The sequence below is a fragment of the Chrysemys picta genome, chromosome 1 (assembly GCF_011386835.1).
Source record: "Chrysemys picta bellii isolate R12L10 chromosome 1, ASM1138683v2, whole genome shotgun sequence".
In the NCBI taxonomy this organism is placed as follows: Eukaryota; Metazoa; Chordata; order Testudines; family Emydidae; genus Chrysemys; species Chrysemys picta.
In genome coordinates this window covers 8,436,638-8,449,420 of record NC_088791.1, presented here as the reverse complement: position 1 = coordinate 8,449,420, position 12,783 = coordinate 8,436,638, and the positions used below count along the sequence as shown (strand labels likewise).

The following is a 12,783-nucleotide window of genomic DNA, read 5'->3' as shown; positions in this document are numbered from 1 at the left end:
GCTGGCAAGAATACTGTGGGAGACGGTATCTAAAGCTTTGCTAAAGTCAAGGAATAACACATCCACTGCTTTCCCCTCATCCACAGACCCAGTTATCTCCTCATAGAAGGCAATTAGGTTAGTCAGGCATGCTTTAATCCCAAGACCGTCCTTCCTCCTGGGTGTTAAATCTAAATCCATGTGGTCTGTTTCCTACCATAGGTGATTAACGCTGCGGTTCAGCTGCTTTCGAACCCACCACTCCATCCACCTCCTGACGATGCCAACATCTGATGCCATTTCTGATACCTGAACTATCAAGACGAGTGTTAGGCAGAAATTGATGAGATCCCATTCCTCCCTGGTCTAGCTGAGTGGCTTTGCTGCAAGGATTCCATGACAGAGGCGTGGGAGGCCATTCTGGCGCCCTGTTCACCTCGCGTGGTTGGGTCTCTCTGGAGTTCCGCACAGCCTTCTTCAGTCCCGACTAACCTAAGTCATTTTGCATCAGCTGCAGACTTTATCACCTCATTGCTCAGCCCCCCTTCCAGATATTCATAGATATGAAGACCAGAAGGGACCATTATGATCATCTGATCTGCCGTCCTGCATAACACGGGCTTGGATCCTCACCCAATAGTTTCTGCAGCAAGACCACATCACTTCCGCTTGAGCTGCGGCATATATCTTACCAAGACATCCCGTCTTGATTTAAAGACTTGACATGATGGAGAATCCACCACAACCCTTTGTAAGTCGTACCAGTGGTTGCCCTCGCTGTTAAAAACTTGTGCCTTATTTCTAGTGGTAAAGGAGCTGCAGGGTGTGCCATCATTAACCTTTTGCCATGCTGAGCATGGATCACTTCTTCCTGCTCTTTGTTCTCTGCCTTTTGCCCACTTTCATAGAATCATTCTAATCCCTGACTGTGCATTTGCCCCTCTCTCTCCATGACTACAGAGGGCTTGTCTGGGAAATTGACTAGCATAGGTATAGCAGAATAAGGGCTTGTCTGCACTACCGCGCGGGGTCGATCTATGATACTCAACTTCAGCTACGTGAATAGCGTCGCTGAAGTCAACATACTTAGATCTACTTACCGCGGTGTCTTCACTGAGGTAAGTCGACAGCTGACGCTCTCCCGTCGATTCTGCTTTCGCCTCTCGCCCTGGTGGAGTACCGGAGTCGACGGGAGAGCGTTCAGCGGTCGATTTATCGCGTCTAGACCAGAGATGCGATACATCGACCCCCGCTGGATCGATCGCTGCCCGCCAATTCGGCGGGTAGTGTAGACAAGCCCTAAAGTGACAATACTGAGCAAAACTTATTCTGATATAACTATACTGGTTGTTTTCCCTGTGTAGACAAGTTTCCTGAATAGGGGTGTTGAAGGAGAGGACCGAGGTGCTTTAGCAGGGCTCTGGAGTCTTTGCACAATGTCCATTATTCGCTATTTTCTTAAATGCAAACATTTACTTTCACTTCAAGGAGAAAATTCACATGATCGTTTTTTTAAAAAAGATAATGAATAATATGGAACGTGAATGTCTAGAACTGTTTGTTTGTAATGCCTCTCAAAAAGGGCTCTGTGTGGGGTTCATCAGGTTTGGTAAACACAGATGCTGCCTACCAGCCTGTGGGAATTGAGAACTAATCCTTCTCTCTGCACCAGAAGTGGGATCTGCTGACCAGTGGCCACGCTCCGTTTCACCCTGGAGATCAAATGCTGTTTGCCAAGGGAGGCAGTTCTTGCGTGAAATTAAATAAGTGTGTACATAGCCCCTAGTTTTAAATCATATTTCCGATAAATTAAAAAAGCAAAACTCTGTAACCAGCTTAAAGGGACCATTGGTGTGGTTGGTGCCAATTAGATCTTTCCTTCTGTTCCTTATATTTGTTTGTAGAATCTGTAATTCTTTAGGGGAATGTATTGTCTCCTCTCTCTCTAACCAAGTGAGATGTACTGTTAATAATAATAATAATAATAATAATAATGTGCACATTCATGGTACTTTTCATCCATAGACCTAGGAAGTTAAGTATCATTATCCCTGTTTACATATGGGGACACTGAGGGGCAGAGAGGTTATGTGACTTGGCCAAGCTCACATGGGGGGTCAGTGCCAAAGATCTGCTGTTTCCCAGTCCCTTACCCCATTTCCTGGACTGTACGCCTATAGCAGCATGCACTGTAGAGACCAATCCTGCACTGGCCAGGAGATGGACTCGACCAACAGCAAAAAACTCTGGTTATGGGGCTCCAGCAGGTGCCTGAAAACTGAAGAAAGGAGTCCTACCTCTGCCCCATCCCATAGCAGCTCCAGCCCCTTCTAGCCCACCCCACCATACCCCCCTCCCCACAGCATAGCCAGCTTTCTCTCCAGCACCCAAAATCTCCCACTGTTTCTTCCCCCCAACCCAATTCGCCTAGCCCTTTGCAGTTGCAAAGGACTGTGGGACACAGTAAGTTGCAAGGCAGTTATTTAGGTCTGAACCAAAAACGGACGAGAAGCACCAGCCTTGATAGCCCCGTAGGCCCTTCTGACGTCTAACCTCCTCGAAAGAGCTGCTCCTCTGCGCTGAATGGCATGCCCCAGGGTGGCTGAGCCCCGTGTAACAGGCGTGGAATAAACCTGCTTTGCAGCTGCTTAGCGTGATCTGCGAGGTCTTGTGTTTGTCTTGTCAGGTGCAGGGTTGTTGTTGAATTTCAGCTGTCTGAGCTGCTGCTGCTCTTTCGTTTAGTCAGATCTCCCGATGTGGGACGTGGGGTCAGTTCCTTCTTGAATTGCCAACCCATCCCGGGGCAGCAGCCCTCTCCCCACGGCACAAATTCCAACCCTACCTAGGGCTAGCAATGGGTGAACCTCAAAACCATGTCCCTCAGCAAGGCCACCGAAGTAACCTCTAAGGTGCCACAAGTACTCCTGTTCTTCTTTTTGCGGATACAGACTAACACGGCTGTTACTCTGAAACCCATCTTACAATGATTTAGCTGTTTGCATCCCGCACGTGGGACCCACTTCTTCCACCACTGGCACGCAGCCATTCCCAGGCTGGCGTCGCCTTTGATAGTTTGTATCGTCCCTGATCAGCATAAGCCAGGCTGTGATTTGGCTACAGGCTGTTCAACTTCCATGCCGCAAAAGCCCTACCCAGGATCACTGAACACGTCAACCCAATCTTGCCCCTTCTCAGCCATTCACTCTGGTGACATCCCCATGAAACCAGGTCCAAAGAACAAGCCGATTTCTTCTCCACGGAGCTGCTGTGATCTGGGTTCAAACGCCTGCCTGTGTCTGTTCCTCTTCCACCCTTCGCCCCAAAGGAGCAGGCGGGCGACGGTAAAGGAACAAACTTATTCCCACTGCACAGCCATCAAAAGCCTTGCCTCTGGAGTGTGCAAAACTGGAAAGGAGCAGGGAACAAGGAAAGGCAGCAGGAGCAAAACAGCATCTGAATGGGCTGCGCAGGTGTTCTTCCTCAATCCCAGACCTAAAGGGAACTACTGTATTATCCAATTATTAAGGGAGAAGTATATCTCTGGGAGTGCCACTGCTTCAGAACAGACAGACCCCCATTACCCATGGTGAATGTGGGTGAAAAGAAGAGCTAGTTCACCCAACTTCATGGCAGTCAGGTCTCAGCATGGGCATGGACAACTGGGGGGTAAGGAGGGCCCTGGGCCCCTCAAAAAAAAAAAGTAGGGATTGCATTAATAAGTAAAGAGAATAGAAGTGCATTTATCTCACTTCAGTCAAAGTGTTGTTTGCAGTGTCGTCGTAGCTGTGTCGGTCCCAGGATATTAGAGAGACTAGGTGGATGAGGTCATATCTTTGTTTGGGCCAACTTCTGTGGGTGAAGGAGACCAGCTTTGGAGCCACATAGAGCTCTAGAAGAACTTTTGGGTGTCTTTTCCACCAGCTGAAGTTGGTTCTTACCTCATCCACCTTGTCTCTCTTCATTCAAAGTGGGCAGATTTCGTTGTGGGACAAAACTTCATTAGAGCAAAATAGTCCAGACCTGCGATTATGATGATTAGTTAACTCTAGCCCCCTGCCAAACAAAGAAAGTTGTCTGTGCCCTGTGTAGCTGGAACATGATTGAGGTAAACACATCTCAAGGGTAGACTTCAGGAGCAGGTCACGCAGCTGTTCTGAAGGGGAGCAGGCCTATACCGTGGACTGTAGACTACACCAAGACTATACCGTGGTCACCTGCAAACAAAGATTAACTCCAGCTTCCCCCTGCCCTTGCACAGGTGCTGGAGGGAAGATAATATGGCAAAGATGAAGACAACTGGCAATCAGGTTCCCCAGCAGACAAGCAAGAAATAGGGTTGCCAGGATGCCCGGTCGAAAAGGACCCTGGCGGCTCCAGTCAGCACTGGTGACTGGGCTGCTAAAAGTCCGGTTGGCCACAGTAGCCAGCTCCGTGTGGCTCCTGGAAGTGGCCAGATGTCCTTTTGGCTCCTGGGTGGTCAGGGGCACACTGCCTCTGCCCTGAGAACTGCAGCCAATGGAAGCTGTGGGGGTGGTGGCTGCAGATGGGAGCAGCGCGCAAGCCCCTGGCTGCCCCTGCGCCTAGGAACCAGGGGGACATGCCAGCTGCTTCCCGAGAGCCGCTTGAGGTAAGCGCTGCCCGGAGCCTGCAACCTGTACCCCCTCCTGCACCCTAACTCCCTCCCAGAGCCTTCATCCCCTCCCACAACCCAGCCCCCTACCCCAGCCTGGAGCCTCTCCCACACTCCGAAACCCTCATCTCCAGCCCTAGCCTGGACTCCCCCTCCGACACCCTGAACCTCTCATTTCTGGCCCCACCCTGGAGCCAGAGGGACATGCTAGTTGCTTCCTGAGAGCTGCCTGAGGTAAGTGCCACCCAGAGCCCACACCCCGTACATCCTCCCGCACCCAAACTCCCTCTCAGAGGCCGAACTCCCTCCCACACCCTAACCCTCTGCCCCTGCCCGGAGCCCCCTCCCATACTCCAAACCCCTTGGCTCCACCTCCCAGCCCACAGCCCCACCTGCACCTCAAACCCCGGCCTCACCCCAGAGCCCGCACCCCCAGATGGAGCCGGCACCCCATCGGGCACCTCAACCCCCTGCCCCAGTCCAGTGAAAATGAGCGAGTGAACAAGGGTGGGGGAGAGGGAGGGAGATGGAGTGAGCGGGGCGTGGGGCCTCAGAGAATGGGTGGTGCTGGGGCGTGGCCTCAGGTAAAGGGCTGGGCAGGGGCGGAGCAAGGCTGTTCAGTTTTCTGCAATCAGAAAGTTGGCAACCCTGGCAAGAAACTCTGTAAAAGTGGCTGCTTGGAGAGTGGTAGAGGTGTCTCTGGAATAGGGAGGTGCTTGTGCCCAGTTCCTACAGGGCTGAGGCAGCGGCCTAGGCCAGGGATTTTCTGCTTTGGTTTTCTGGCAGTGGGAGGTCAGTTAGTTGGAAGGCTTGTGCTTGTGCTCTCAAAGAGGAGTGGCGCTCGTGCCGTTCTAATTGCAGTCAGTGGGAATGTCATGATTAACTGCCAGGGAAGCAAGACCAGGCCTTAAGGGTGTGTGAGAGACCCTTCTTTGAGCAAAGGGGGATGAATGAGGGGACTGGGCTTTGCTGAAAGCAGCAGCAGAAAGTGTGAATGTAGCAAACAAGTTCGAGGCAGATCAGATTTTTCTAAAGTGCCAGAGATTGGGTGCCTGACTTGAGACCCCTCGAAAAGGGCCCTGGCGTTCAGAAGGTCGATGCTCCGCACTTCTTGACAATCTGGCCCTTTGGAGGGGTATCAAGCTGAGCACCCAAAATCTCTGATTGCTGAATATCTTGGCCTCCTGGCCAGCTTGTCACCAGTGCTCAGTACTCACAACCGGAGCCAGGTTTTCAGAAGAGCTCAGCTCCCATGAAGGCACCTAACTGAAGGGACCGGAGCTCCTAGAGCGCTCCTCTCCCATGGAGAATGATGGGAGCTGTTGGATTCTGAACTCTTCCCAAAATCTGGCCTGAGAGGGGAGCCATGACAGGTGCCGCCCCCAGGAAGCATGTTACAGCAAGGCTTGCCTGCAACCATGTTTAATCATGGTTCTCTTTTGTGGTGTAGATGGGACATTCTCTTCCTCCTCTTTCATCTTGCTCTTGTTCCACGTAGCTTGCCGTAACACATTGCCGTCAGGCAAGTTGAGCCTTAGGGGTAGGGGCCATCATAGAAAACCTGTCAGACCTGAATGTGGGACTAACTGCGTTCAGTTCTGGGATTGGTATTAGCAAAAAGATATCTATAATAATAATAATTAATGGAGATATCCCATCTCCTAGAACTGGAAGGGACCTTGAAGGTCATTGAGTCCAGCCCCCTGCCTTCACTAGCAGGACCAGCGTGGAGGTGGGGGCGGTGTTCAGCGAAAGAGCAACCAAAATACTCAGGGAGCTGGTGGGATTGGCTTCGAGGAGCCCCAGATGTGAATAGTTTGACCAAATGGTGGCTAAGAAGGACGTAACTTCCTATGACTGTAGAAAGAGTGTTCACACCAAGGAAGGGAAAGAATTATTTAGAGCACTGCAAGCGTGAATATATAACAGAAATGAAATGGAGAGGGAAAATGTTCCTGAGATTATGATGCAGGAGCAGAAGAAGCACCCTAAAAGTGTGGGGTGGGGCACGAACTGTGTCCTACTCCCACCCTGCCCCTTCTCCCTGAGCCCCCACCCTTGTGCTGCCCCTTCTCCCCAAGCCCCCGCTCTTGCTCCGCCCCTTCCCTCAAGACCCCACCCCCACATCGCCTCTTCCCTCAAGGCCTTGCTCTCGTGCCACCTCTTCCCCTCAAGACCCCGCCCCTGCTTGCTCCTCTCTGTCTGCTTCTGCTGTTGCTTGCCCTTACGGCCAGTAAAAAGTGGGAGGATCATGGCCCCTGGACCTCCTGTTCCGGCACCCCTGGTATGATGTATTAGGCCCTGCAACTGTCTGTCATGGGAAGTGATGGGAGCTCCATTCCTTGAGACAGCTTCCATTAGACAAAGCACTGGAAAATACAGCATAAAAGACAATCCTGTGCTGATCAGGGAGATAGTTCTAATGTCTCTTTCCTCTGTAGCCTTGATTCAGTGGGGCCCTGTCACTAGCAACGCCAGGGCTCGAAACACGGCTTAAACCTCCTGGGCATCACCCAAAATGGGGCCTGATATTGCACAATCACGGTATAAAGGAGCCAAATGCTGCTCAGAGGGAACACGCTGGTCTGAATGATGAGTGACTACTGGTACATTAGGTGTTATGCCTGTGGGCTGGGGTGCCTGAAAACAATGTGCCTTGTTTATAACTGGCTTAGTGATCATTGCTTGTTATCCTAAGCTCTTGGTGCTGTACGGGCACATATCCCAATACAAGGCTCAGTGGGAGTATTTCTGTTGACTTCGTTGGGCATTGGATCAGGCTTAAAATGGAGGACACTTCATGCCCCAAAGATCTGAGTGTGAGAGGAACTGGAGAAGGCCGGGTGTAATGGGAAGTTCAGGGAAGTGTTATAACTTTTTTTTTTTAATTCACTCTTTTAGAGCCTGGCAGGAGAAGTGAGTCTTAATGAGGAACTCCAATGCAGAGAGAGCGGGATGGCCCGGCAAATGGCAGGGTATCCAGGAGTAACAGCCTGTGGTGGAGGCCTGTGCTGAAATCCCCAGGGTTGGTCCCGGCTGATGGAATCCTAGGCAGAAGGGCCTGAAAAAGGAGGTGGCTTTGAGCAGGGGGTTGGATCAGATGACCTCCTGAGGTCTCTTCCAACCCTAATCTTCTATGATTCTATGAGGTGGAAAGGCAAAGAGAAGGGACTGATGGAAAGAAGGTGACCGGGGCATCGAGGCTGGTGTGGTTTGTAGGAGTGGGGAGGAAACGCAATCAGAGATGGAGGTGGGGGGTGATTTGCGAAGGCCCTGAAGAGCAGGACAAGAAGGGGAAAGCTGATGGGGAAGCTGTCGGAAGGATGCATGAGGGAAGTGATGTGCACTGAAAGACCAGCAGGGAAGGTAATTTTAGAGGCTGCATTTTAGACAAAGAGGAGGAAGGCTGTGCTATTGGGAGTAGGCTACAGGGATGAAGTATGTGAGGTGATCAGGGTGAGTATGCTCGCTGTCAGGGCAGAAAGGAATCTAGCATGTCAATCGCTCCTCGGGGCATGGGATCTGCTGACGGCACAGTCCTTGTGTTTCAGACCATACGGTAGCACACAGCGCCCCAGAATTACTGATCCCAGCAGAATGCTACTGAGTCCGTGTGAGGTTGCTTGGCTCTGTTTAGCTCATTGAGCCAATGCACAGGCCCCTTCAGTCTCCTTGCCAGGCAATGGGCTGGAGCAATACATGTGCATGAAGAGGTCAAGAGAACATGGCCAGAGTTTCCCTTGTTGCATCTTTCCAGACAGAGACGTGTATGTGCCCCAGCTTGCAGGGGGCCGGCAAACTCTCTCTGCAGTCATCTGATGAATGGTTTTGTGGTGGCAAGCCATTCTGCTAAATGGGAATCCTGAACTTTACAGAATGAGAAGTCTTCCCTCTCTGAGAAGGTCAGTGTTAAGGCAGGGGATGATTGCACAGGCAGGATCCTCTTTGTTTTCCCTGTCTTATTTTCACTTGATTGCTTTAAAATATTGCTGATTGCTGGAGTATCTGATGAGCACTCTTGGAAACATACCAAACATGCTTCAGCTGAGTTTATTTTTGTGACTTGCAGTTGGGTGTTTTGACAAGTTTGAAGCACCAGCTTCCCCTCCCCCTTAGAATGTGGCGGGAGCCAGGTGGCTCAGGGCTCTGGTAATGAGATACAGAGTCTTTTGGCTCCAGATCATCACTTTGAATCCGCACGGGTCAGATCTGGCTGGTGGGAAATCAGTGAGTGCTTCCAGTCCAGTTCCTTGTGAACAGATTGTTCACATCGCAAGTGACCATATGTCCTGATGGCATAGGGTGACCAGATAGCAAATGTACAAAACCGGGACGGGGGTGGGGGGTAATAGGGGCCTATATAAGAAAAAGCCCCCAAAATTGGGACTGTCCCTATAAAATCGGGACATCTGGTCACCCTATGATGGCACTACCCTGGTAACAAAGTGGCCATTTAATGTCTACACGCGGATAAAAGACCCACTGCTGGCCAGGGTCAGCTGGCGTGGGCTTGCGGGGCTAAAAATTGCTTGGGCTGGAGCCTGAATTCTGGGGCCCTCTGCCCTCACAGGGTCCCAGAACTCAGAGTCCAGTTCGAGCCCGAATGTCTGAACTCGGGCCTCGCAAGCCCGAGTCAGCTGACCCAGACCAGCGGCAGGTTTTGTATCCCTCTGTAGATATACCCCTAGAGGCCAAGGAGCAAATGGGCTATGCACATCGAACTTCCATCTCCCCCCACATTACGGGTGGGGCATGTTAGTTGTTAACCATGCGGTGCCCATTCCATGGGCAGAGGACTTCAGCTGCAAGGCCGTCGATCTGGCTTCTTTCACCAGCACCAAAACAAAATGAGACTGATCTATAAACCTTAAGGGAAACGTAATCCTCCCACTGCTTGTTTCTCATACACCTGTTGTGTATTGCCATAACCTACAGGGTGAGCTCTTTGGGACTGAGTGTCTTTGAACTGCCTGTGGGTCTGGCGCTTAGCACACTGGGACCCTGTCCCTTGGTTGGCACCACTACCTGCTACTGCAATACACATTAATAATACTAGAGGCCATTTCATGAAAGGCACTAGATCTTGTATGGTTGTGTCAGGGCTGTCTTGTCTGGCTATTGAAAGACAAGAACTCAGACGTAGACATCCCAAGCCTAGATGGACCTGAACCAAACCCTTAGATCCAAACACCCCCACCCCCCATCCCCATACTGTGCGATAGTTCAGACCCACATGTGAAACCTGCCACTCGCACCCAGCTCTTGCATAAAATGTATTTAGACTGAACAGCATCAGTTCATCATGATTACCCGGTTCTGTAGATACGAATAGATATAATTGTAGAATGCAGATACAATTGCAATTAGGTCTATTCAGTCTGAGAACGATGCATTCAGGGATCCTGGATCCTTATATCATTCAATTTAGCTTCAATTGTTAAAACCAAATCTTGGTGTCTGCTTTTACATTAAAGATTTTGATCTACAGGAAATCTTAATAATGGCCTAAAACTCCAGCATAATCCGAAAGAGCCTGGCCTTTTTGATCAAAATATACCCCAAACATCTAATTCTGGGGGTGCTTTTAATGAGATAGGGAAAACCTCTCCCCAAGGCCTTTCCCTTTAGCCCTTCAGTATGGCGTGATGCACAGCTGTTCTCTTTCCAGGAGCAATGGGAAGGAATGGTGTCTCAGTCATACATATAGTAAGAGACAGTCCTTAGTGGATGTCGTTTGGGGTTTAATTACCTTTATTAATATCATAGAATTATTTCAGGCTCATTAATAAAAGATTATACACACTACCAAACACTAGGCAAAATATGTTAAACATATAACCAGTCCCTTCCTCAAAGAGTTTAAAATCTAAGGCCCTGATGCTGCAAACATTTATGCACATGCTTCACTTTAAGCCCAAGTGCTTGCAGAACTGGTCCTTAAGGCATGAGTAGCTACAATCCTGCAGGGTACAGAGTCCTGGGCAGGCAAAGTGGTGGGTGTACAGGGACTGCAGCTGGAAGGAAACATGGAATAGCTGGATGCCGGGCCAGCGCCAAGTTTTTGCCGCCCCAAGCAAAAAAATTTTCCCGTGCCCCCGGCCTCGCCCCAACTCTGCCCCTTCCCCGCCCCATTCCAACCCCTTCCCCAAATCCCCAGCCCCGCCTCCTCCCCTGGGCACGCCACATTTCCCCTCCTACCCCTCCCTCCCAGGCTGGGAGGGAGGGGGGAGAAGCAGAGTGGCGGCGCGCTCGGGGGAGGAGGCAGAGGTGAGCGGGGCGGGGGGAAGCAGTTCCTCTGCCCCCCCAGGGTTACTTCCTGCGGCCCTCCCTGCATCCCCCACCGCCGCAGCTCACCTCCACTCAGGGCCGGCTCCCAGCACCCGAAGGGGAAAAAAAAAAAAAAAGGAGCCGGAGTGCCGCCCTTGGACAGTGCCACCCCAAGCACATGCTTGGAGGGCTGGTGCCTAGAGCCGGCCCTGGCTGGGTGTTTGAAAGGTTATTGAAGGGAGATATATAGGCATGGGGTGCCTGTTACTCAGGAGGCTGGTCTAAGCATCTGGGGGTGTGTGAAAGGCGGTCCAAATATAGGAACAGGAAGAGTAGATAGAAGGAAAGTTTGGACAAAGGAATGAACTGGGGGTGGGCCGCATCTAAGGACAGATCCGAGCTGAGAAGTAGGTAGGACTGGAGTTTGGGTGTGCACGCCCATCAATGAACGGGGCCAGATTCTGAGCTGTGGTTGTACAGCAGATGGTGCAGGTCAGAAAACAATGAGTGGGGCAAAGGTAGCTTTTGAACCCCGTTCCTGGAGCCAGCCTCATGCCAGGCCAGGCCCAGCTCAAGCCAGGGCAGTCCCCGTGGTCAGCTAAGTCTTTGTATTTCTAGCTTCAAAATTAGTTAGTTCAGCAGCAAATGTATCTTATTCCTTAATGGAATGCCCTAGGTACTTACTGCCTGTCCGATGGGATGGCCAATGGAATGAAGGAGATATGTGGACCATCCATCCCCTTCCACTATCATGCTTACTGCTGCCAATTGCTCTGGCCAGCAACTGAACTGTGAAAATTAAGAGGCCTCGTTCTCTTTGACTATGCAAGAGGCTATCATATGTGTGCTTGCCATTCAGGTGCTAGATGTTGCTGTGTGCTTTACAGAATTTCAGGCTGGGTATGGTCCCTGGTAAATAAGAGGAGACAAAGCTGGAACTTGAGCTGTGTGCAACTCTGTTCCTGCATATGTAGTTGTAGTTGCTTTCTTTAATAAATGCATACGAAGACTGACTGTGAGTCTATAGACAATGACAGGAGTAAGACACTCCACCTTCCACCGCACAGCTGCTTAGGGCCTACCTGTGACCCAAGAATCTCTAATGCCAGCTGGCAAGGCGGTGCAGAGGGCTTACAGACGTCTCATGAGTCTGGTGTGTAGATTCTAGTTTACCAAAGAATGTCATGTGAGGTCTCAAAGGAAAGCTGGTGGCATGCTGGTCATTGACATCACTGTGAAATGTATGTACAGATGCTATGTAAGGAGTTCTGCATATACACTGAAAATATGTTTTGAAAGTCTGTGTCAAGGTATTTGTCACCAGCAAAGGTGAAAAACAGGTTTTCCTCCAAGCAGGAGGTAAGAAACTGCATCTCTCTATAAGGATGTATATTGAGCATTGTAAGCTAGGACTATGGATGTCCATTTACATACAAAGACAAATGTTAATGAAGAGATGGGAAGGCATCAGGAAAGGAGCACACAGGAAAACACAGGGGGTTATCCCATCTCTGCATAAAGACAATGAATTTTGGGAGTATTTCCAGAAGGCCAAAAAAAACCCCCTCGATATCCTGCACCGAGGAAGTAAACTGCATACTTGCATTCATAAAACCGGGGTCTCAATCAACCTTATTTGAAAATGCTGCAGCAGACTTTGGGTGAGATGAACTTCTCTGGACAGCAGGTTAACCTGTTAGTTAAGTTTAGTCTCTAGAAAGCGTATTATGATTTTGTTTTATGTGTAACCTTTTGTGTATCTTTACTATCTCAGTGCTGTGATGTTCAGGAAAGTGCTGGTCCTGAGTTGAATCTTACTCTGTTTCTTTGGGAACAGCAGACCCGGTAATTCTGTGAGTAGCCAGCGTCAGGAACTGGATATCAAAGTGGAACACTTCAAAGGGACT

General features: G+C 50.3%; 1 protein-coding gene across 2 annotated transcripts in view; it reads left to right on the top strand.

The window, feature by feature from the left end:
- LOC101938635 (protein phosphatase 1 regulatory subunit 7-like) overlaps positions 1-1,961 on the top strand; it is a 42,998-nt gene extending 41,037 nt beyond the window's left edge. For both annotated transcript variants that reach the window (XM_042843230.2, XM_065552787.1), the window contains one exon: positions 202-1,961. In XM_042843230.2, the coding sequence (XP_042699164.2) occupies positions 202-273 (72 nt within the window). In that variant the 3' untranslated portion in view covers positions 274-1,961. The remainder of the gene's footprint in view (positions 1-201) is intronic.
- The last annotated feature ends 10,822 nt before the right edge of the window (positions 1,962-12,783 follow it).